The sequence below is a fragment of the Bombus fervidus genome, chromosome 7 (assembly GCF_041682495.2).
Source record: "Bombus fervidus isolate BK054 chromosome 7, iyBomFerv1, whole genome shotgun sequence".
In the NCBI taxonomy this organism is placed as follows: domain Eukaryota; kingdom Metazoa; phylum Arthropoda; class Insecta; order Hymenoptera; family Apidae; genus Bombus; species Bombus fervidus.
The window spans coordinates 16666324-16689142 of NC_091523.1; the positions used below are offsets into that span (position 1 = coordinate 16666324).

At 40.0% G+C, this 22819-nt stretch overlaps 3 protein-coding genes and 1 long non-coding RNA gene across 13 annotated transcripts in view; 2 read left to right on the plus strand and 2 right to left on the minus strand.

The window, feature by feature from the left end:
• Positions 1-5128, plus strand: part of LOC139989183 (tetratricopeptide repeat protein 39B) — a 5960-nt gene extending 832 nt beyond the window's left edge. Inside the window, exons 1-13 of one of the 4 annotated variants that reach the window (XM_072007247.1) lie at positions 226-499; positions 1025-1145; positions 1382-1588; positions 1677-1746; positions 1829-1857; positions 1931-2111; positions 2186-2318; positions 2770-2902; positions 2990-3089; positions 3153-3218; positions 3301-4022; positions 4105-4338; positions 4413-5128. In XM_072007247.1, the coding sequence (XP_071863348.1) occupies positions 1723-1746; positions 1829-1857; positions 1931-2111; positions 2186-2318; positions 2770-2902; positions 2990-3089; positions 3153-3218; positions 3301-4022; positions 4105-4338; positions 4413-4515 (1725 nt within the window). In that variant the 5' untranslated portion in view covers positions 226-499; positions 1025-1145; positions 1382-1588; positions 1677-1722 and the 3' untranslated portion in view covers positions 4516-5128. Of the gene's footprint in view, positions 1-225; positions 500-583; positions 943-1024; positions 1146-1381; positions 1589-1676; positions 1747-1828; positions 1858-1930; positions 2112-2185; positions 2319-2769; positions 2903-2989; positions 3090-3152; positions 3219-3300; positions 4023-4104; positions 4339-4412 lie in introns of those variants that run through there. The other 3 variants (XM_072007246.1, XM_072007248.1, XM_072007249.1) reach the window with 3 other exon arrangements.
• LOC139989186 (uncharacterized) lies at positions 4899-6334 on the minus strand. Its single transcript, XR_011800281.1, has 2 exons — positions 5798-6334; positions 4899-5705 (listed from the first exon to the last, which is right to left on the minus strand). It is a non-coding gene; the product is annotated as an uncharacterized lncRNA (long non-coding RNA).
• Positions 6335-6525: 191 nt separating this feature from the next.
• Ipo9 (Importin 9) lies at positions 6526-11655 on the plus strand. 7 transcript variants are annotated; one of them, XM_072007524.1, is made up of 14 exons: positions 6526-6642; positions 7110-7202; positions 7269-7653; positions 7735-7968; positions 8049-8418; positions 8495-8739; positions 8852-9113; positions 9182-9501; positions 9574-9793; positions 9884-10155; positions 10279-10687; positions 10916-11064; positions 11144-11210; positions 11336-11655. In XM_072007524.1, the coding sequence occupies exons 3-14, from the start codon at positions 7327-7329 to the stop codon at positions 11548-11550; spliced, it is 3090 nt and encodes a 1029-aa protein (XP_071863625.1). In that variant the 5' UTR covers positions 6526-6642; positions 7110-7202; positions 7269-7326; the 3' UTR covers positions 11551-11655. The 7 variants fall into 7 exon arrangements, with proteins under 7 accessions (XP_071863625.1, XP_071863627.1, XP_071863621.1 ...); XM_072007526.1 differs by having other exon boundaries at positions 7272-7653; XM_072007527.1 differs by lacking the exon at positions 6526-6642 and adding an exon at positions 6817-6936 and having other exon boundaries at positions 7272-7653.
• Positions 11271-22819, minus strand: part of Slip1 (SLo interacting protein 1) — a 67666-nt gene continuing 56117 nt past the window's right edge. The window contains exons 2-6 of the mRNA XM_072007530.1: positions 16261-16644; positions 15342-15512; positions 14730-14828; positions 12859-14322; positions 11271-12780 (exon numbers count right to left, since the gene is read on the minus strand). Coding sequence (XP_071863631.1) covers positions 12400-12780; positions 12859-14322; positions 14730-14828; positions 15342-15512; positions 16261-16644 — 2499 coding nt within the window. The 3' untranslated portion in view covers positions 11271-12399. The remainder of the gene's footprint in view (positions 12781-12858; positions 14323-14729; positions 14829-15341; positions 15513-16260; positions 16645-22819) is intronic.

A 22819-nucleotide genomic window follows, 5' to 3' on the forward strand; every position in this document is an offset into this window, starting at 1 on the left:
CTTTCTAAATATATAATTGATTATTCTTTATAAAGAACAAGCATTAAACAAAATTATCATCGTGCTGATTATATGTTGATGATCTCGAACGAAGTTCCTAACAAATCTTTCTTTTAAAAACCGTGATTTCGATGTTACATATATATATACATATATATATATATATATATTGAGTACCATTATACTATGTAAAGTTAGTGTCACGTGTACAATTGCATCGTATGTGATCTGACGGATACCAACATAATCAGTGTACTGTCAGTCGGTCGCGTATGTTTTACACCGTTATGTTTGTAGCGGGGTGTTACAAGAATTCTTGCAAATCTTGAACAAAAATGTAAAAACGTCTACTTATAATTTTTTACATTGTAACATATACACGTATTAGAATCTGATTATATTAACTTAGAAATGTTATTAAATAAGTATTAGTTTCTTTATTTTCCTTGTGAATCGGATCTGCTACGTTTTGACATTTTATGGATTCATGGTAAGTTACGTTGAAACGTTTACATACAGTAATTTATATTATTGTTAGAAGTTATAGATTATAAAAGGATCAGATTTTGTTAATTTATAGGCATTGATTAATTGTAATGTATTCAATTTATCGATTGCCATGATTTCATCGTGAATTTATATGAGCGATCTAGGTCTATCGGTACCATCGCGGTAATTCAGTTATGCTACTTTCTTTGTAACATTCTACTTTAGATCGCTTCCGGGTTCATGTCTCTTAGTTGCCAGTTTATTTTATAGAACAGAAAGAATTTTAGTAATAAGGTTCCGATTAAGGTTTTTACACTTTTAATGACAGTTATGACTGCAATATGTATTTATGTTTATTTAATATGATAATATCTTCTTCACTTTACAATATTTTAAATTCAAATTAAATACATACATAAATTACATATAGTTCACATATATCAAAAAGAATAAGTAAGTAATTGGTCTTTGTTTATATACGTACATGTATATATTGTCTATATGTATATTTACTGTCTATAATTTTTATTTCTAGCATTATCACTGTACTATCACCTTCCACCTGGATATATCTGAAGAAAACATCTTTTCTGCAAAGCTAGGAATATAATAAGAAGAAAATTCCATGATAAAAGTATATATCTATATCATTCAAGGTAAACATTTGACACTGTTTATTAAAAATTAAGTCGTTTTTATCAATACGATAATTTTGCTCTGAAAAATATATTTTATCTTATCATCAATATATCTTTTCAATATATGCTAATCTATAAACCTGTTTGATATTTGTATGATTATCACAATCAATTTTATATATCAAAATACATAGATAAATTATAAAAGTAAGGATATGTTATGGTAAGAAATTGCTTTTATTTTTTTATTGCAGTTTATTTTTAATAGTTATATTTATAAATTACAAAATGTAATTTTTATAATGGAACAAGAGAAATAACGACCTAAAATTAAAGATAAAAGCACAATTGTGAAATCCGTCTTAAGGAATATATCTTTCATCTCTAATAATTAACATATCTGGTGCATAAAAGGATCATCTTACAAAATATAAAATCTCTATGCTGAATATTTATTAAATGTGAGACTATTTTATTTTTATACAAATCCCATATATAAATTAAGTGTCAATGGATTAAATAGTAATATACAATATCTTATCTCTTTAGCACATTAATTCAAATATTACCAAATATATTCAAATATTAATTCAAAATGTCAGACATCGAAGAAGATGAGGTATGTATGCATAAGTAAGGTTGTTTTATTATTAGTGATAATTGGCAGTATCTTATTTAAATTTTCATTTTCATGATTTTAGTTTCAAGATGCTCAAGAATCTTTACCACAGTATGTATATTCTATAAATATACCTGTACATATGTACATTATATATTTTAAACTAATTATATTTTGTTTCAAGGCCTACTTCTATGGATTTGGATACAGCAATAATGGAGGCAAAAAAAGCGATACACTATTTTTTTAATAATGATTTTGAAGAAGCAAGAAAGATTATGGAGCCCTGGGCAGGCAGTAGCATGTATCATTCTTTAGGAACAAGCATATTTGCATTCCTCGAGGCTATTCTTACATCTGAACAAGTATTAAACCACAGTAAATTGTGATATTCGGAAAATATGTCTTTCAATAATACATTGTAATGTGTATTGCTTAGAAATGCATTGAAAAGGCGGTTGGAGCTGTAAAACAATGCATGACTGTGTGCTTGAAACAACGTAAACATGTTACACTAACACAAAATATTGGCAAAATGGTGAAGAAGACTAACTACGATGCTTATACAATTGGTAATGTATACACTTATACCAGATTGATCTGTACCATCATGTCTTATCAAGCTAGTCATATTATTTTTGTCTATAATGCATTGTCAATACAAAATTTCCTGGAAAGCATGTAATACTTTATATGTAAGTCGGTTTTTAAATTAACAGATAACATTTCACTACCGGTAACTTGTACTAATTTAGATATTTAAATCTCCTCTTTGTAGCAAAATTATGGAATATTGTCAGGACATTTTGTTATATTTGTTACATATATATATATATCAATCTGGATAATTCAATAGTCATAGACCATTATCTAACGCGAAGTATTTTGATGTACGAATTTATTTACTAACAAACAAGTTTTCCATTTTTAATAATTAAATTACCCACATATTATAACATGTTATGGCACTGATATTACTAAATCATGAAGCATGCAAGGAATGATATCGAATTACTATTGCAGAGGAAGTGCATGCGGAACTCTGTTATGCCGAGTCACTTTTTTTAAAATCGATGCTCACGTTTGTGGAGGACGAGACTTTGGTCAGCTTTGTTAAAGCTGGATTGAAAATTCGTACCTGCTTTCTGTCGTATAAGTAAACGAATCATAGTGTGAATTATCTATGTAGATGTTACGTCGATTAAAAAATAGTATATTATTTATGTACATTATTGTATTTCAGAGAATGTTTATCAATTTTAAATAATCGTAAATGGGAAAATAATGCTCATAAGATACATTTTGAGAGCGGTGTCCGCACTGGTATTGGTGCATTTAATTTGGTAAGTAGTATAATATTTACTGTACAAATTAAGTTGCAATAGCTATTTTTGGGAATTTTTTAGATGATTTCCCTATTACCAGCGAAAATTATCAAACTGTTAGAGTTTATTGGATTTTCGGGTGATAAGGTACTGAAATATCTTTTACTACAAAAAATCTTTATATAAATCTTCCCATCTTATGATGATAACATATTATTTTCATCAATAGGAGTATGGTTTGTCAGAATTAGAAGCAGGATACGGAGAAAGGAGAGGATTAAGGCACGTGTTGTGCGCGATGTTTCTTTTATCTTACAATTTAATAATATCATTTGTTCTGAGTCATACAGACGGTGATCTATACTGGTGTGAAAAAGTTTTGGAAGAAGAACTGAGTCTTTATCCAAACGGTATATGGTTTTTGTTTTTTAAAGGCAGACTAGAACTAACGAGAGGAAATTTTGAGAAATCTTTAGAATGGTATACAAAGTCTTGGAAAAGTCAAGATCTATGGCCTCACTTTCATCATATTTGTTTCTGGGAATTAATGTGGGCACATTGTTCGCTGCAGCAATGGGATGAAGCTGCAACGTTTGCAGATGCTTTAGCCAAAGAATCACATTGGTCACGTACAATTTATTTGTATCAAAGAGCTGCGATACTTATGATGCGGAAACCAGCGGTACAAAGCGAAGAGAAGCAAATGATAGATACTCTAATGATGCAAGCGTCTACCTATAAACAACGTATTGCAGGGAAGTCATTACCAATGGAAAAATTTATAGTAAAAAAAACTGAACGGTACTTTGCTCAAAAAAAAAACCTGGTCCTTCCTATATTTGAACTTATGTATGTGTGGAATTTGTTTCGCATAGTAGGCAAACGACAAGACTTGACGCTAAACATGTTCAAAGTAATCGAAGAAGCTGAAAAGGAACTTGCGAAAGCTTCGTATGTTTTTCGGTCGATTTCATTCTTAATCTAATTTAGAATATTTATCTGGTAGTATACAAAAATTTCAAATATTTTACAGGAAAACAGAATATCACACGGATAATGAAGCACTCTTATTGCTTCTAAAGGGTGCTTGCTTACGACAAATGAAACATCCTTTGTTAGCTGAAAATTGTTTAAAACGTGTTCTCGAGTTGGACAAATCGATCAAAGAGGATACCTATTTACTTCCTTATGCGACAGTAGAATTAGCTTTGCTGGCACAAGATCAAGGAAATATTCAACTTGCTATTGGATATTTAGAGGACGTCAAGTAATTTCTATATGATTCATTCTAGATGTTCACATAAAATTTGTTATTCTGTTGTTAATTCTTATTCATTGCAGAAAAACATTCGCTGGATATCTGTTGGAATCCAGATTACAGTTTAGAATCCATTCCGATTTAATGAAATTGACTGGAAGGAAGGCCGAAGATATTTTAGTATAATAGTACCTGAAAGATAAGTTTTCTGCGAGAAAGAATTCATTACTACCAATAGCATCAAACTATTGCAGATTCCGGCACTATTAATTTTTTGTTAAAGATTTATTTTTATGTAACAAGTTATTAATGATCTTTAATGCTCATTTTGGAACTAATAACTTCTAGAATTCATGTCTATTGTTATCAATTTTTTTTTTTTTTTTTTTGTCTATTGTATAGAATATTTACATTGTGTATATTTTTTGCTGGTTTTTACATATCAACGAATATCTTTAATGATATTGATTAAAAATTACCATCTTTGACGGTGATATTTATTAAGTATCTAGTGCATATATCATAATTCATTGAAAAGATCTAGAAAAAGATTTAAAGATTGAATGATCTTTTTTAATTTCAGTTATTTTAATTGTAAAAGATATTAGGGAATTTGTATCGATAGTATAATGCGACAGTTTAATTGGTGGGAATAGAAATCACTATTGTTTATATGTATACGTTCTCCATTACACACGTTGTATTTACAGTGTTTAATAAATTGTAAATCAAACAGAATATAAGAAGGGGGCGAAATGGAAATAAAAGTAATTTATTGCTGATTAGACTTATTACAAAAGTGATTGACTTATAATTCTGCCTGTTGCATTATTTTATTTAACATATTTTTCCTGAGCGTCATATAATAATTTTAATATGACAGATAACAGATTATGTTGTAAAAAACGACGAAAGGGTTCAAGAATATTGGTAAATATTACTGAGTATCAAGAGAATCGAATAAGATATCAAGAGAGTAAGAGGTATTTGAAAATTCGTGGAGATGATGTCATTTTTTAGGAAATCCGATAGCAAAAAATTTACCGTACGAACAAGAAACTTCTCGATCGGTTTTGCAGTTTCGGATTATGAGAACATGATAACGCAAGAAATTACATACTTCCAGAGATTTTTGTAAATGTCGTACAATTCCAAGAATTTCTCCAAGAAATCCCGAAATTTTTTGCTCCTCGAGAAATATTTCGGCCGGTTTCACAATTCTGTATCAGGAGGTGGCATGACTCCGGCAATTTTTGGAAATAACATCATTCATATTCCTGGAATTTTTCGAATTCAGAGTTTTCGAGTTTTCGAAGAAATTTTACGTCAAAATCTTGATTTTGTATAAGGAGAATATAATCTTGCAGAAGGTGGCACTGTTTCAAAAATGATTACGAATTTTATTTATACAGTTATTAGTTGAGCACCACTCAAAAATGTTGCTTCTTGTTAAGTTTCATGAAATCACCTGCAAATGGCACCACTATGTGAAAAACAGAATACCCACTAATGGTATATAATTAATTAATTAGGAAAAAATCTGAATAATATTATACAGAAACGATTTCTGGGAGTTAAAACTTTGATTTGATTTCTGAACTGATCTGGAAGTCGCCCTACGGACGAAATTTCACTTTTCAATTTCTTCATGAATATATTTCCACTATTTTATCACTAGGTGGTTATTGGACAACTTTTTAAACTTATAACATCTTATCACTAAGAAACTGGGAGAATATTTAGACAAAACAAATTTTAAATAATTTTTTGATTCTAAATTTTCATTTGAGCCTTGAAAGTTAAGAAACCCTACCTAGGAGCCGAAAAATTTGAATTTTTTAATTTTGTTACTTGTCGATTGAATATAATTAACTTATATTACCAGATAAATATCTCGAAATTAAATAATGAGAACAATATGGTTATTAAGGCCGGTGAATTAGATTTTTCACGTTCTATAAACCATATTGGGAAGTAAATTTAGGATTTTATTTAAAAAAATACTGAGAACCTAGAAATTTCGTAAAAAAGATAATCATGGAGGAAAGCTATTTCCACCATCATATGGATATATATATATATATATGTGACCTTTTATACAATAGTTGTATAACTTTGATCTGAGAAATTTTTTCATACAATAATAAATAAACTAGGTATTTAAATGATCCCTTTTAATTGGGCCACCATGTATACTACTAACTACTAGATATGTACATATGCTGGTAAGAATTATTTTCTGAATTGCAGGACGCGCGTGCACAAATACATTGATGTTCGATATGTCGTTTTGTACTGTTATACTTCAATCGCGTACGTATGATTTCAGTTATAGAAACTTATAAAGTTATCAATAGATCGCATTTACCGTTACAAAGGAATTTCAAATTAAATAAATTACACGTATAAACGTTTTGTTCACATAATATTAAGAGTGAGAAGCATCTACTTTTTATCTTTATATTATCTCAGATATGGTTTAACCTTTTGTGTCATTCGATTAAGCCGGCTTTGCCCGCAAGTCAGCATACGGAAAATAGAGTAAATTATTTGTCATCTAAATTTCTTTCCAACTTTATGTGTTTTAAAAGTGATTCGTTTCATTAGGTACAAGTGATTTGCTCTAACACAAATTATATACACGTTGATCTCTTTTAGGTTGTATAACTATTAATTAGCAACAATGTACTTACTTTTGTCATTTGATTTCTTACTTATCTTCATATGAAATTTCCTTTACCTTTCTGTTATATTTATAATAGTTATTCTACTATTTGCAGAGAAATTATTTTTGAGAGATTAAGATGATTGATAATGTTAAGAAGCACTTGTACTAACAATAGAACAATAATTTACCAAGGACATGTACTCAGGTAAATGAATATCATATAAATTGAATGTGAAATTAAAAATATAAATTCTAATTGTATTGTAAAAAGAAGCATTTAAGGAATAAAAAATAAGGAAGCAGAAATTTTTACAATAAGCACAATTACGATGGACGTTCAAGGATCACTGAAAGAAGCTTTGTACGAAACTTTAAGCGGTATTTTGTCTCCTCATACAGAGGCTCGTCAAGCAGCAGAACAGAGAATTCAAGCATTAGAAGTGACAGAGGAATTTGGTATACATTTAACGGAATTTGTAGTAGATCCAAATGGGCATTTACCTATTAGACAGTTAGCTTCTATATTGTTAAAGCAATATGTTGAAACTCATTGGTCTTCCGTGGCTGAGAAATTTCGGCCTCCTGAAATAAAGTATGCAACAAAGGAAAGAATCAAAGAATTACTGCCAATAGGACTCCGTGAATCCATTAGTAAGGTAATCCATTTATAATTATGTATATGTATACACGCTGTACACATTACATGTAAAAATGTTTTATTTCATTACTTATTTCAGGTACGTGCAGCAGTAGCTTATGCAATATCAGCGATCGCACACTGGGACTGGCCAGAAAATTGGCCCGGTTTGTTTGATATACTTGTCAGCTGTTTAAGCGGGGAAAGTGAGTATGCCGTTCACGGAGCTATGCGGGTTTTAACAGAATTTACTTCAGACCTTACCGATAACCAGTTGCCTAATGTGGGACCAGTAATCCTTCAAGAAATGTATAGAATATTTCAAAGTGAAAATGTAAGTTAATTATTTTATCAAGCATTGGTCCTGACAATAATAATAATAATAATAACGACGATGATTATTTTCGCCTTTAGCAATATTCTATTAGAATTCGTGGTCGTGCCGTTGAAATTTTTACGACGATTACGTCATTAGTTGCTGTTACGGAACTGTTCCAAAAAGGATTTGCGGAGCGATATTTACAGCCCGTTATACCCATGTTTTGTGAAAAATTTGTTTACTGTTTACGACTGCCTGATGGTTCAACTTGCGATAGTGGTCTTAAAACTGATGTTATCAAAGCTATAAATTGCCTAGTTACCAGATTACCTAAATACATCGCAACTTTTTTACCTCAAATGCTACCGCCCTTTTGGGAAACTTTAGTGCAAAGCGCGAAGCTTTATCAGGAAAAATCTGTAAATGGAGATGGAGATACAAGCGACAAGGAAGTCGATTCAGATGGTAAACTTTGCATTTGCAGTCTTAATTTGTACTCGTTGAGGATTAATCTGTTTTCAATCTGCTTTGAATTTTGCAGGTGAAATAATTAATTTTAATAATTTGATCATTGCCATATTCGAGTTTGTTCATTCTATCGTGGATCGTAAACGATTCTCAAATCTTTTGGATAGTTTCCTGCAAGAAATAATGTATTATTTAATAATTTTTATGCAAATAACCGACGATCAAATCGAATTATGGACAACTAACCCGAACCAGTTTGTGGAGGAAGACGATGTTCTGACTTACAATGTTCGTATTTCAGCGCAAGAGCTCGTAACGGTAAATATATGTTTTCTAGGAAACAATTAGAACAGTTATTAACTTTGTTGTGATAATAATAGAACGTTTAAACTGAATTTCTTTTCTCTGTGATTAATTTGTTCGAATGCAGGCTTTAGTAAACTATTCCGAGGAAAAAGCGGTGAATGCACTTTGCGAGGTTGTAACGCGTCACATCGAAGCAACTAGTAGATTACAGACTGCAAATAATGGAAGCGAAAACAGTGAAACGTGTTGGAAATTACGGGAATCGTCTATTTTAGCCTTAAGTAAAATAAAAGAAGTCGCTGTGGAGAGGCAGAAAGCTGGAATACTTCAATTCGATATTATTAGATTTTTAGATACGGTCGTTTTGGCTACTTTAAAGGATTCAGGTATCCGATATTCAGTAAAATGACAATTGTTTCTACTTTGGTATTCATTCGTTTGTCGTAATTTTTAGGTTCACCGCCGTTACTTCTTGGCCGTTGTTTGTGTATTGGTGGCAGATACGCTGAAATAATGCCACCAGAAATGAGTTCACGTTTCCTGGAGGCAACCGTTAATGGTTTACAGGAGAATCAGCCTTCGTGTATCCGCATCAGTGCAATAAAAGCTATTTACTGGTTTTGCAAAGCCTCGATGACGGATAGTGACAGTACTCTCGGCAATATTATACGATCGCATTTGCCGAACATATTTCAAGGACTTTTCAATCTAGTTAATCAAACATCCACGGAAATTTTTACACTAGTAATGGAAACTTTTCAAGTGTTGGTTACGGTAATGTTCGAGTTATCATCTTTCTTTGCCTTTGTCCATCTTCGTTGCATCAGGTTTTGCTTGTTTTTACAGTTGGACAAAGCATTTACCGCTTCAGTGGAAAATAAGATTTGCCCTTTAACTATCGCTGTATTTTTGAAATTCTATAGCGATCACGAAATTGTAGACATGTGTCTAGATATATTCAAAAGTCTGACACAAAATCCTGACTGTATAGGACCGTTACAAACACGTTTGATACCAACGTTAACCAGTATGATGGCGGTGTCGCCTATGGATAAATTGAAAGACGGTAAGTGTTATTAAAAATTAGACATACTTGACACAGGCGGTAACATGACATGAAAATTGTAATTATTCGTTCCGATTGTTTGTACGATAGAGAGATGTCGGAACGTAGCTCTAGATGTTTTGCAAATATTGGTGCAGTACTCTCCTAAACCATTGAGCAGCGCGTTAGTCGAAACTGCGTTTCCTGCTGCGTGCCACTGTATTCTGAATTCGGAAGACAACGAAACGTTACAAAGTGGCGGGGAAGTGATACGAGCTTACCTAGCGATCGCGGCTCGGCAAGTGACGGTGCATCGAGACAATGACGGTCAAACGGGTTTACAATACATACTGCAGATCATTGCTCAGCTATTGAATCCGCAGGTAACTTGACAATCCTGATTCAACGGTTAGATCCGCCTCTGTTGATTTATTCCACCAGATGATCGACACATAATCTATATTATAAACGAATTAATTTTTTAACGAGGCGCGTGGCATTTGTAGTCGAGCGAGTTTACAGCGACTTTTGTCGGACGATTGGTGACGACGTTGATTAGGAAAGCGGGAAACACATTGGGCGAAAATCTCGATCTATTGTTGAAGGCTGTGCTGAGCAAAATGCAACGTGCTCAGACATTGACCGTGGTACAGAGTTTGCTCATGGTATACGCTCATCTCATAAACACAGAGTTCGACGCTGTCCTAAATTTTCTGTCAACCGTACCCGGTCCGACAGGACAAAGCGCTCTCACTTTCGTGCTCTCCGAATGGGTCACAAGACAACACCTGTTTTTTGGTAAATACGACCGAAAGGTAGCAACGGTTGCGCTTTGCAAGATATTGGAGTACGGCGTTACTCACGACGATAGTCGATTGAACGAGATCATAGTCAGAGGAGACCAAATATTCTCAGGTTCGTATTTGTAGCATCATAGAGAATTTGATAACGGAAACGCTCGGACGAACGTTAAAACGCGTTACGAGCGTACACAGGGAAAACATTTTGATCGTTGTTTCTTTGTTTGTTAATCCTTTCGAGTGTTTATTTTCAATTCATTAATTTCATTAATTAGTACAAGATGTCGATAAAATATTTATCCGAAAAGAGCGACTGACTAATTAAAATTCGAGAATACCGTAGGAAACGAAGAAGGCGTGAGGACTAGGAGTAAAGCCGAATCACAGCCTTATCAGTGGACCACTATACCTGTTTTGGTGAAAATATTCAAGCTGATAATCAACGAGTTATCGAACGACATCGAAGCGATCGCTGCTGGTCATGACACGGACGTTAGTGATAATAAAGAATAATATTTTTGATATTTTATCTTTGTTTCGCGGGTCGAACTAATCAGTCTTTAACGCGCAGGATTCATACAACGACGACGACGAAGATGAGGTCACCTACTTAGATCCGGGCTACGAAAATATGATAAGTAAGTGGGGTAAAATTTCGTGGTGTTTTCCGCACATCTTGATTCATTAATCTTTCTCGCTAACGTTAACGTTATAATATATTTTCGTTATTCAACGCACGACAAATTATCGTTTTATGAATTAGTATTGGGAGAAACTATGCCTGCAACCGAGGAAGACGAGAACGATCCGGATTTGCTGCAAGATTCCATCTATCACTTGAATCTGAGTCAATATTTGCAAGACTTTCTATTAAATTTTTCGACTCACCATTGTTTTCCGGCATACATTCAGCATCTAAATATTCCGGAACGAAAGGTTTTAAGCAGTTTAAACATCAACGCATCGTTCATGCAATAGATAGATGGATAAATAAGATGGTGGTTAAATAGACTCATCAAGAGATACATATGTCGATAATGAGGAGTTTCGAATTTCGTAATAAAATATGTGATTCTTCGTATATATATGTGTATGTATATATATATACGTATATATATTATATATATATTTTTGTTACGGCACATTTTACCTGTTTTACATTGTTCGCGTGGCAACTCGAACGATGTTTCGCATCGTCCGATCGACGAATCGCGTGCGAAGAAAGATGGCACGACAGCGATGCAAACATTCTTTTTCCTTTTATCCTTCTCTCACTGTAGGTCGCAGGGCCATGATTCACGATTTTCACCCGCGATTTATTCATACCATCGTTACGTTTATTGTACATATCTACAAAAGCGTACTCGTTCTATTTTCTTTGTCTGCTGCAAAAGTTTCAGCTCGTGTAAAATAATCTACATACATTTATTATATCGTTATACGAAAAATATGTACAACATTGTTCGTATTTACGCTACTTCGTCGACGACACGAGCGTTACACGACTCGCTTCAGTTGCTACGAATTGAAAACGAGATAAAGCTCGGTCGTGGTTTTTTTTCGTAGCCGTATAACATGAGAAAATAAAACGACGAGATCGACGCGCAAAGAAAGAGGAATGGAAACTCGCGGAGCGGTGATAGGATAACGCGTGGATCGAATATTTTAATTACAAGTTTGATTATAATTACGGAACCTGAAAAACGATCGAACAGCGTGACGAGATGATCCGTGGCAAGACAAATATAACGCGACAAAAGGAAGCACGCAGGAACAAGGAAAAAATTGCTTTTCGTCGTTTCCTTTGGATATCGCGGGTCGTACGGTTCAAACGGTCGTTACCGAAAGAAGACCCATCAGTTTGCCACCGGTACCGGCACCTCCCGCGCTACCGATTCTGTTTCCGTGAACCAACATCTCCTGAACGGTAGTGAAATCGTCCAGGGTGTTCTTTTTACGAGCCATTTTCTTGTGACTCAGTTCCACGATATTCAACGGTTTCTTCGCAAGCTTCTCGTGCTCGCCATGATCGCACGTCAACAATTCGTTGGTCTGCTGCATTTGAAGCTGTTGTTGCTGTTGTTGCTGCTGTTGTTGAAGTTGTTGTTGTTGCTGTTGCTGCAGCTGAAGTTCTTGCTGTCTCTGTTTGCGTTCGCGAGCACGTTCCAGCTGTCTCTTGCGTTCCTCTTTGGTCCAGTATCTGCCAACCTGAAATACGAGCGAACAGATAAGAATCACAGCGAATTATGCGTGTGCGTGCTTATGGAAAAGAGAGGATGCTGTCACCTTCACTTCCGACATGGTGTCGTCTTCCGTGCTGTGACCGGCTCGCTCTTCCGATATTTTGATCGCCCTGTTTCTCAGAATGCGATTCCTGACTGGCCTGCGTGCGATGTACCTAGTTCCGTCCGCTCTCCTCTTCACTTTCCACTCCATCTGCACGTCGTTCGCTTTGTCCTCCGGGGGTATCCAGGAACTGGACGCGCACACCTGTTGACTGCCGACAAACTGATAGCGAGTCAAATTCGGTGCTTGAAAATTACCATGAGACCTGGACTTTTTCGCCGTGCCACCGGCAGCGACCGCGGTAACGCCGCTGCTCTCTCTAGATCCACCGATGGTCGAGTTTCTCCGGTCGAGCGCCTGCTTGAACAGCTGCTGCTGCAGAAGCATCGTTTGCTGAAGATTAGCCATGTTCGTGTACATAGTATCCGCGGGCAAGTTGCTCGGATCCGTCGCACGATCTCTGTAATAATGAGAACTCGAGCCTCTTTTGTTCGATTGGTTTCTCGTCTGTCTGTTGGTGAACGCGGGACACGTGCAACCGAGCCTCTGTTGTTGCTGCTGCAGCTGTTGTTGTTGTTGCTGTACAGCCAACGCTTTCGGAGGGCAAAGCACCAACGTACTCTTGTGATGATCCCTTTCACCGCGTTGCAATTCTAACGTGAGCGGATTGCTGTTGCAGGATTCTCCGGTGTTGTACGCGCTCGAGCTATCCTTCTCCTCGCCCGAGCTGTTGCTCTTCGACGAACAGTACCATCTTCCACTCTGATTCGCTTGGTTCTGCGAGTATTGAATCACCGTGTTCGACGTGGTGGTGTTCGCGGTAGTCGCGATGGCGATCGCGATGGTAGAGACGATGGTCGTCGGCGGCGGAGGGACGGTGGCGATGGTTGGCTGTGCAGTAGCGACGACGCTAGAAGTATGATTCGCATGGTGCCAATGTCTGTGATGTTCGTACGGCGACGAGTAGATCGGTTCGCTGTCAGACTCCGGTATAGTCTCGTAGATGTGTTCCGTTTCGCTCCACACGTGATTCGAGTAAGCGTCTGCCAATCTAACCGCGATCGTTCCTCCTCCTCCGCCTCCGCCTCCGCCTCCGCAACCTGTTTGCGATTGACCGCGCACACACAGACCCTCCATCCTCTTCGAGCAATCCTTCAACGTCTCCTGCATCCACTGTTTGCGATCGTGATCAGCGTGTCGCGCAGGCGACGCAGCGTTTCTACCGGAACATTTTTGAGACGTTTGAGAAGAACAGCTCGAAGAATGGGTGTTGTTGTTTGCTTGGTGTCCGAGCGTGTGACAGGGCACCGGTGGAGGCGGTGGCGGCGGCGGCCTCAACGTCGAACTGTCCTCTTCCGTGTCTTTGGTCCGTTCCTCCGTCTGCTGTTGCTGTTGCCGAATCAACTGTTCGATCAGGCTGTTCTGGTAGGAAGGTAGATGGTCCGGCGAAAGCAACGGCGAGCCCTGCACAGACACCAAGAGGATCTATAAATTCCTAACGAGTATCGCAAATACGGACGACGATCGTCCCTACTCAGCCGAGGGTACACGCGCCTCTTCTTGTAATCGTCCTCCTACGAGAGGAAAAGAGGAAAGAAACGATTTTCGAAAGATCAAAAGGATCGGCTAGCCGAATTACGTACGAGGCTGGTTGGTTCCTTTCAACTTGCAACTATATCGATCGTAAACCGCGTTAGAAAAGAAGAATCTTCGAACGAATATTTTTTCGTATCTGACGCAGCAATTTGACTTCATTCGGAAAACTTGCTCGTTACGACGTTCGTCTCTTCGAGTTCGTTTCGAAGGCGTTCGTTGTAGCATACTTTGATCTTCTTAATCTCGTATTTGAATAGCCCAGAAAGAGATCTTACCTGATAAAGACATCGACTGACGAGAATGGTCACGGCGTTTTTCGTTTCGGCGAACAGGTTCTCCGTTTGTTCTTTGTTCGCCACGTCCTTTCCGTTCACCTGTAACACGAGTAACGTGGTTTGCTAGGGAAACGGTGGTCGCAACGTGTTTTCGTGGCGAAGTTTCATCGCTGTTGAAACGAGTTTGATCGCTCGTCGATGTATAAAGAAGGAAGAAATTTCGACGAAGAACAGCGGAATAAATTAGAATTCGTTGGTTTGGTCGTTGGCAGAAATTTCGTATTCAGCGCGATCGTAGAACCTGGTTCTTCCGAAGCCTCGCGAAATCTAAGAGAATTTTTCTGCCGCAACGACGTTGCTCGACGGATTCGCGGAAACGTGGAAAATCGAGGGAAGAAATCCGTGACACGGTGGGTCGTTCTTCCATCCGATTTCCCTCGAGCGAAGCGCAAAGTCTTTGTTCCGCGATTACGGATCCGCTTAACGAGATTAGAAGGGTAGCAGATTGGAAGGAAATCGCGAGGAGAAAACGCGATGAGCTCGTCCGGCTGGTTCTCGCGTAATCGAATCAACCGCTTCGATTCGTCGTAGTCCGCGGTCTTCGCGATTTACCCTCAAGATTTGGTCGCCTTCTCGCAATCGGCCATCGCGCGCTGCCAGACTTTCAGGAACTATTTCCGAGATGTAGACCTCGGTGTCGGCGTCTTCGCTGCCGGATCCCGAACTGTAACACACCGTGAGTCCTAGCTTCTCGGCGCTACCAGCCTTCCGCAACGTCACCTCCTGTAATTGCGTTTTCGTTACAAATTCTCGTCGTCCAACCTCGAACGTTGAAAAGAAAAAATATTTTCTCCCATTCTACGTACGTTTCATTTTCGTAATCGGACGATGAGAAATTTAATTGGTCCTAACAAATTAACACTTTACCGACCGCCAGCAATTCAACAGCATACGCACGCCCGACCGACAGCTCAAGCGCAGATTCTCTCTGGCGCTGGTTGTGTTTCGGTTTACACTCTTCGATATCATTCTCTTTGTTCATCGCGAACGGTAAGTTTTTCAAATTGGTATAAAACCGTGGCAATATAAAACAAAGCAATGCAACTGACCCAACTGATCAAAAGGTACCTTGGTATTAAATAACAAATTACTGTTCAAATAATGAGAAAGACTGTTGGCGACAAAGAGCCAATTGATAAGGTATCGGTCGGTAAGCGTCGGTGACGAAAAACCGATTATCGGCTATCGGTCGGTAAAGTGTTAATCGATACGTACACTACCTGCTCGAAAATCTACTTTACTCACGCTTACTCGTCTCGTAAAATTACAAGTAAAAAAATTCGTCGATTCGTAATATCGCTAGCAACGATCGACCGTTGTTGACAACAATCGGTCAGAAAGTTCACGATGACTACGTACTTAGGAACGGAGATGTACACGCGTTAAATTAAAATTATTTAAGAAACGTGCGCTTCCATATCGACCGGATAGTTGCTACGTCGATAGCGCGTGTCATTTCCACCTAACATACCTCGAAATCGATGTCGTGCGCGAGAAAGTCCTCGAAACTGTCGTTTGTTTGCTCGTCGACGACCGGCAGCAGTTCTTCTTCCTCGGTCTCGAGAAGTCCGGCCCAGTCGGTCTGCACCGCGGTCGACACCAGATTCGAACAGGTGTTGATCGCATGTTGATCGCGTTTGTTGCTGCCACCTTCGATCGTTCTCTCCCATTCTTTCTCCGGTTCTGTGCTTCGACTCTCCTGTTCCTTCCATCCGATTCGCTGACTATGCTGTTGCTGCTGTTGCTGTTGAGTTGGCTGTCGTCGCAATACCTCGACGATGATCGGTTCTTGGGCCGATTGAAAGCAACGCACCGCGTCTTCGTGACTCGAGTTCGATACATCTTGACCATTTACCTGCAACGAAGCGAACAAACTGCACGTTAACTAGAACTAGCTTTATCCCGCGTGCTAAATCGGGTCTGCGTTTGATCGTGAATATCGAGAAGAGTAACGCGATAGAGGAGCAACCGGGTTTGTCTTTACGGTTGGCAAATATCAATAGACGCGACGAGGTCAATTGGCAAGAGAGCGGAAAAAGAGTGGAGTGGAAAGAGCTTCTTCAGAGTCGTTTAAATGCGAGACAGAGGAGGATGACGGTGCAGCACGGCTCACGGTCCTTTATAACGACGTTCGAGGACGAATTTTCTGTACGATTCATTAACGGAATTACGGATATTCATCGCGTTTTTATCTCTTCCGGTTGGTAACGAGAGTCGTCACGGTGCTTGAGGATTTCAGCGGTGACCCAGTGAGCGGCTTTACGCGAAATCAAGAGGTCTCTGGTTTCTCGTTACTCGCTATTTCATGAAATTTCGTCTTCGTTTCCGTTGTCTCTTTTTCTTAAGTTCAAGTCAAGTTCTTTTCTTCGTTCGCTTGTCCCAAATCGCGAGTATCCGTACAACGATGTCGCCGTCTATAAGCAGGCACTTTCGGCCGAGATATACACAGACAACGTATACCAGGCAACGTTAACGATTCATTTTTCCGCAAACAGAGCTGCATACGAAAGAATCGTCCGTAATTCGTTGCTTTATAATTCCTTTCCGCCTTACGTTTCCTCGCGTAGCATCATCCCTTTTCCCGATTACGAGAGCATCCTCTATATTCTCGCCGGAGAACGCGAGTTTCCTCGTTTCTCCGACATAGTCGTACAGCGTTGTTTGTCATAGTCGTCCGGGTTCGACGTATCGTTGCCAATAACTCGTCTTAACGCTTTACCGACCGCTAACGGTTCAACGGCATACGCACGTTCGACCGATAGCTCAGGCGCGGATTCTCTATGGCGCTGGCTCTGTTTCGGTTTTTAGACTCTCCGATACCGTTTTCTTTTCGTTCATCGCGAACGCTAAGTTTTTCAAATTTGTATAAAACTGTACGAGCATACGAAGCAACGCGACTGACGCAACCGAGCAATGTACCTTAGTAGTACTAAATAACAAATTATCGCTCAAATAATAAGAAAGATTGTCGGCGATAAAAAAAACCAATTAATCGGCTATCGGTCGGTAAAGTGTTAAAACTACAGACTACTCTGACGGTAAAATCGATACGAAACATGGATCCTCGGACGATGGATTTTTCTCTGGAGCAGAGGGCAACAGCGGCAATCGTCACGGATAATAATACCTTCTAATCGGCGAATAATTGCCAGAGAAAAGCAATGGAAAAACGGACGGGGGACGGAGTCGTTTCGACGCCAAGAAGTCAGCTTTGTAATTTCTCGATCGATAGTTTACTCGCTTGTTCGTTCGTTGGTTCACTCGACTACCCAGTCGCTCGTCCTTTCGTTCCATTAGTCACGACCGAAGGATGCTTTCGACCGTTTTACGGAGAACACTCGAGAGTGAGCCCCCCCCCCTCCCGCCGCCGTTTTTATTCTTCGTCGAGGAAACGATCGACGCGTCTGCGTTTCGTCGAATCGTTACCAGAGACGCGTCGTTAACCGCGTCTTGGTCACGGTAATTCTATCCGAAACCGATCCAAATCGAAAGACGATCGGTCGTTGAAATCAACGTTTCTAATTCCGCGTGCAGACTCGGAATAGCGATTCTCTTTTAGCTTTATTCGACGAGAAGAAAGAATATGTGTGCCGAGAACTATAACAAAGAGAGAAAGAGAGATTATTAAAATATTAAAGTAATTCGAAACTTCCTACTTTACTCGACGCCCACTTGGATACAGAACTAAAATAATCGTAGAACCTCGCAACGTACTTGTTCGAACGAACCTCTCGTCGTCGAACGAATGTTGAAAACGTTCCGCTCGATTCTAATACCTAAAATCCGGGAAAAAAAGCAAAAAACGGCCGAATACTTTGGAACGTTTGTCGGTGAAAAATCAAGAATTTCCACGCGCCCCGGGGAAACAATCCTATCCAAGCAAGAGGAACGCTTTCGCGCGGCTAAAACGCAGAGCAAACGTTCGCGAATTGCGTAAATCTTCCCTCTTGGAACGAGCTACGTCGCTGTCCCGCAAACAGACTTATCACGATGCGCCGCGTTCCCCGTTGGTCGTTACTTTCTCCCCTTTCTCTCTCTCTCTCTCTCTCACTTCTTAACACGCAAACAACGAGCGAGTATTTCAAACTCGCGAAATATATTTCGCGCGATATGTCCCGCGTGAAAAAAATATCGTTCGTGCTCGCGAGGTGATTAGAACGAGATGACGAAAGCAAGGGGGAAACCGGGGAGAGGAAAAAGGAGAGAGAGAGAGAATAGGATCGGAAACGGGAATGGGAAAAGCGAAAAGGGACGAGGCGGCAAAGGTACGGGAGGAGAGAAAAAAGGAGATTGAGAGAAGAGTGAAGCGACAGAGGGCAAAGGTAAGGGCGTAAGAGAAGGTAAAGCAGGGGCGAGCACCAAGGCGCGGGAAGAGGCGAACAAGCTGGCATTTCTGTCGGCAAAGCGCGGATTGTGAGGCAGGTGGTGAGGGAAGTGCAGGGTGAAGGAATCGCGTACAAGGAAGAAAAAAGGGAGCCGTCAAGCTGTCGCTGGCGTTCCGTAAACACGGAAGTCTGAAGTAGTCGGGCTTTGAACACCGACGACTACCGAACGGTGACGACGACGACGACGACGACGACGACGACCGCTACGACCACGACAAACGTTCAAGACGATCGCAATTACCGTAGTCGAAGTCACTGGAAAATTCCTACTCGCTTAAATGTAAGCTTTTCCCGTATCGCGGGTTTTCGTCGTTTCAAGCGGTCGTAATATAGAAAACCGGCCGACCAGCGACTACGCGTTATGTTTTGTTTTGGCTGGCATGGCGGCGTGGCACGCGCCAACATCGCCCCGAAATCTTCCAAAGTATTAATAGGAATCGTAAATTTGAACCTTCTCCTTCTTCGCGATATCGCGTCGACTCGGTCCCACCCCTGTTCATCGACACCGTCGAGGGTAAGGTTTTTGTAGCTCTTGCACGTCGGACGACTACGAGTCACTGACTCACCGACCGACGAAGCAGCAACCGAGCTGCTACGCTTAAATACGTTAAGGTGAGGTTCCGTGTATTTGCGTGGGACGCGTACGTTTCACGCGAACGCAACAGCTGAAAACCATTTGAAAGCGTGTTTCGTAGCGGAAGATGTCGTACACGTATTGCAGCGAAGCATCTAACATCGATAGGAAATCTCTGTGGTTGTGTTGCACCGAACGCGTACAGACGCGGATCTCTGACGCTTATGGGAAATACGTGCTGCGTCTACTCGCTTTCGCCTCGGAAAATTACGAATTACCGCGAACCTACGCCATGTCTCTTAACGTTACGTCTCGAAAAGAATGCTACCTATATTTCACGGATTTCTACAAATATCTTAGGGGAAAGTTCGCTCTGTATCGATAATTTCGTTCGTCCTATTTCGTATTTATTATTATTTAATGTTTGTGCAGGATCCGCGAATCGTATTCAAAGTCGTACGTTTGGAACGCGCAGCAGCGCATCGTCGAAATTAGGCGAAGATAATTAGCTTCGTCCGTCGAATCTCGACGCGAGAATTCAACGTCGATAACCTACCGAGATTTCAACGTCGACAAGGATTCGCGTCGAGACGGAAATAAAACGTAAATCGCGGTGACGTTGATCAGCGCCGTCGCGGAACGAACTTTGCAACTTGCACGATTTCGCGTTCTCGCGTCGGTAAAAGTTGTTTCGTTTCCACGGATTCGATGAAGTTGGCGTAAACAGGATGAAGGGGAAGTTTCACGGAGGAAACGCGATAATCGCGATCAGACGCCGCTAACCGGACGCGGACAGAGACGGACGAGGGATAATTTAAAAACGCGCTTCCGCCTTATCTCGGCGACGCTTATCCTCGCACCCGTCCTACAGTTCTTCACTTTCGCCCTTCGTTCCTTCGCGGTTCCCTTCGTCCTCCGCATCGTTATTTATACGCCGTGGAAGCAACTTTCCCTCTTGGTCTCGTCCATTCGTTTCTCCAAACCGCGAATCGAATTTTCAGACGAAACGACGTTGGAACGGTGTCTCCCGATCTTTAGGCTAATTTCGCGCACAGATTCACGGCCATCTGTTGGTTTACTCAGAGGCTACGGAATCTTAACGCTTTACTGACCGCTAGCGGTTCAACAACTGTGTTTCGGTTTAGATTCTCCGATAACATTCTTTTCGTTCATCGCAAATGGTAAGTTTTTCATATTGGTATAAAACCGTGGGAGCTTACAAATAATGAGAAAGATTGGCGACAAAAAGCAGATTAACAGACTATCGGTCGGTAAGTATTGGTGACAGAAAGCCGATTAATATATTGGTCGATAAGCGTCGGCGACAAAAATTTGATTATCCTCCTCATATTTGTTATTTTATGAAATACATCTGTATTATTATATATGCATACTATTAATTTATAAATATTTCAAGCTTTGTCTTGAAATAAACATTATTAAGAAGATAACTATGGCGGCACTCGACCACGGAACTTTCCGATGGCTTCGCGACGCAAAGCGCTATACCTTCAAAGCGTACGTTCGACATGCCTAATGTACCATCGATATCCCTACGGTTCTTTCGCCGAATATTCGAAAGAATGCACACGCGGCAACTGTCGCGACATCTAACAAACGCGCGCGTAGTGGGGATATCGAGGGGCAACAAAGAAAAGAATCCGTTTGTTTTCGAACAAAAGATTCATTCTGCCCCGAGCTGCGAAGTGCGAAAGGTCTAGCTAGAGTCATAGCGAAGCAAACACATTCGAGATACGTGATTGTTAACTCTTGATTGTTAATCGTTGATCGTTGATTGTTAATCGTTGATCTTTGATTGTTGATTGTTAATAGTTTAATAAACCTTTTTTGTTGAGCATCAAGAGTATTTCTTGTGAGCACCTTCACCAATAACAACCACCTCATAACAATGAAGTACAAAGTACCGTCAGTCGTCCGTAGCGTTCGACGCAAAATTTAAACAGCGCGATCGCTGCGACTCAACCGGTTAAAAGGAAGAAACCGTGACTCGACGTTGCGATAAAAATCCGCGCGCTCGATTCTGACACTCGCGTCGTCGATTTCTCTACGATCCTTGTTCGTTTGCGAGCTTCGACAGCGTAGAGAAGAAAAGGAGTCGTCGATGAGCAACTCGGAGCAACCCTGGCCTTGCAACTTCGCGAAAATAGACTAATTCGGTACAGAAAGTGCAGCAGAAGGTTAGGTCGATAAAAGTGGTTGGTCATTGAACGAGAGGTTCTCGCGTAAAGTACAGACCGGCAAAGTTACGAGGCGACTGTCGCGAACTTGAATTGCTCTCCTTCAGAGTCAGTGATATTTGGCAACTAGCGATGAAAAGAAGCAAAAACGGATCACAGTGATCGATCGTGAGTTCGATTGGAGCAGACTGCAGCGGCGTGGGCGGCGGGGTGCGTTTTTAATTGGTACGTGGAAAGCCTCGATATCGATCGTTGCCGCGTAAAGGCAACGTTATCGCTATTTGCTCTCCTCGCTCGAGCTTCCCTCTTTAATTTCCTGTCTGCGCGCAATTCCGAGCGAGCAACGTCGCGCGAGGAAACGTTTCGATTCGTTCTGTTGCTCAAAACCGTCCGAACCGAATCACGCAACGGCGGATCAACGAGAAAAAGAAGGGGCTGCGCTGTTTTTCGCCGTTCTCCATAGACGCTTGCCAAGGTGCTCGATTACGACCACGAGATTTCGGCCCCTATTTCGGACCTCACAGAGGATAATATAGAAGAGGGCGTACCTTTTTGCCTTCGCTGATATCGCCATCGTGTTTACCGGACAGCGCATTGAAAATAGTCAACCGCGCGCGATTTTCAAATGCGTTTACGCGACGTTTGCGACGCGTAAGTAGATTCGTGAAAACGCAAGGCTAATTCTATGCGGACAAACCCGTACAGAACGGTGTATCGGCGTATAAAAACCGTATTTCGCGTTTATCCCCGCAAGTAAAAACCGTAAAAGCACGATACTCGAGCCTCCCGATCTCGAGTCCCCGTATCATCCTTCTTCTCTCTGCCGTCGTTTTTTGTCCTTGTTTCTCGTAATTACTCTCGCTCTCTTTCTCT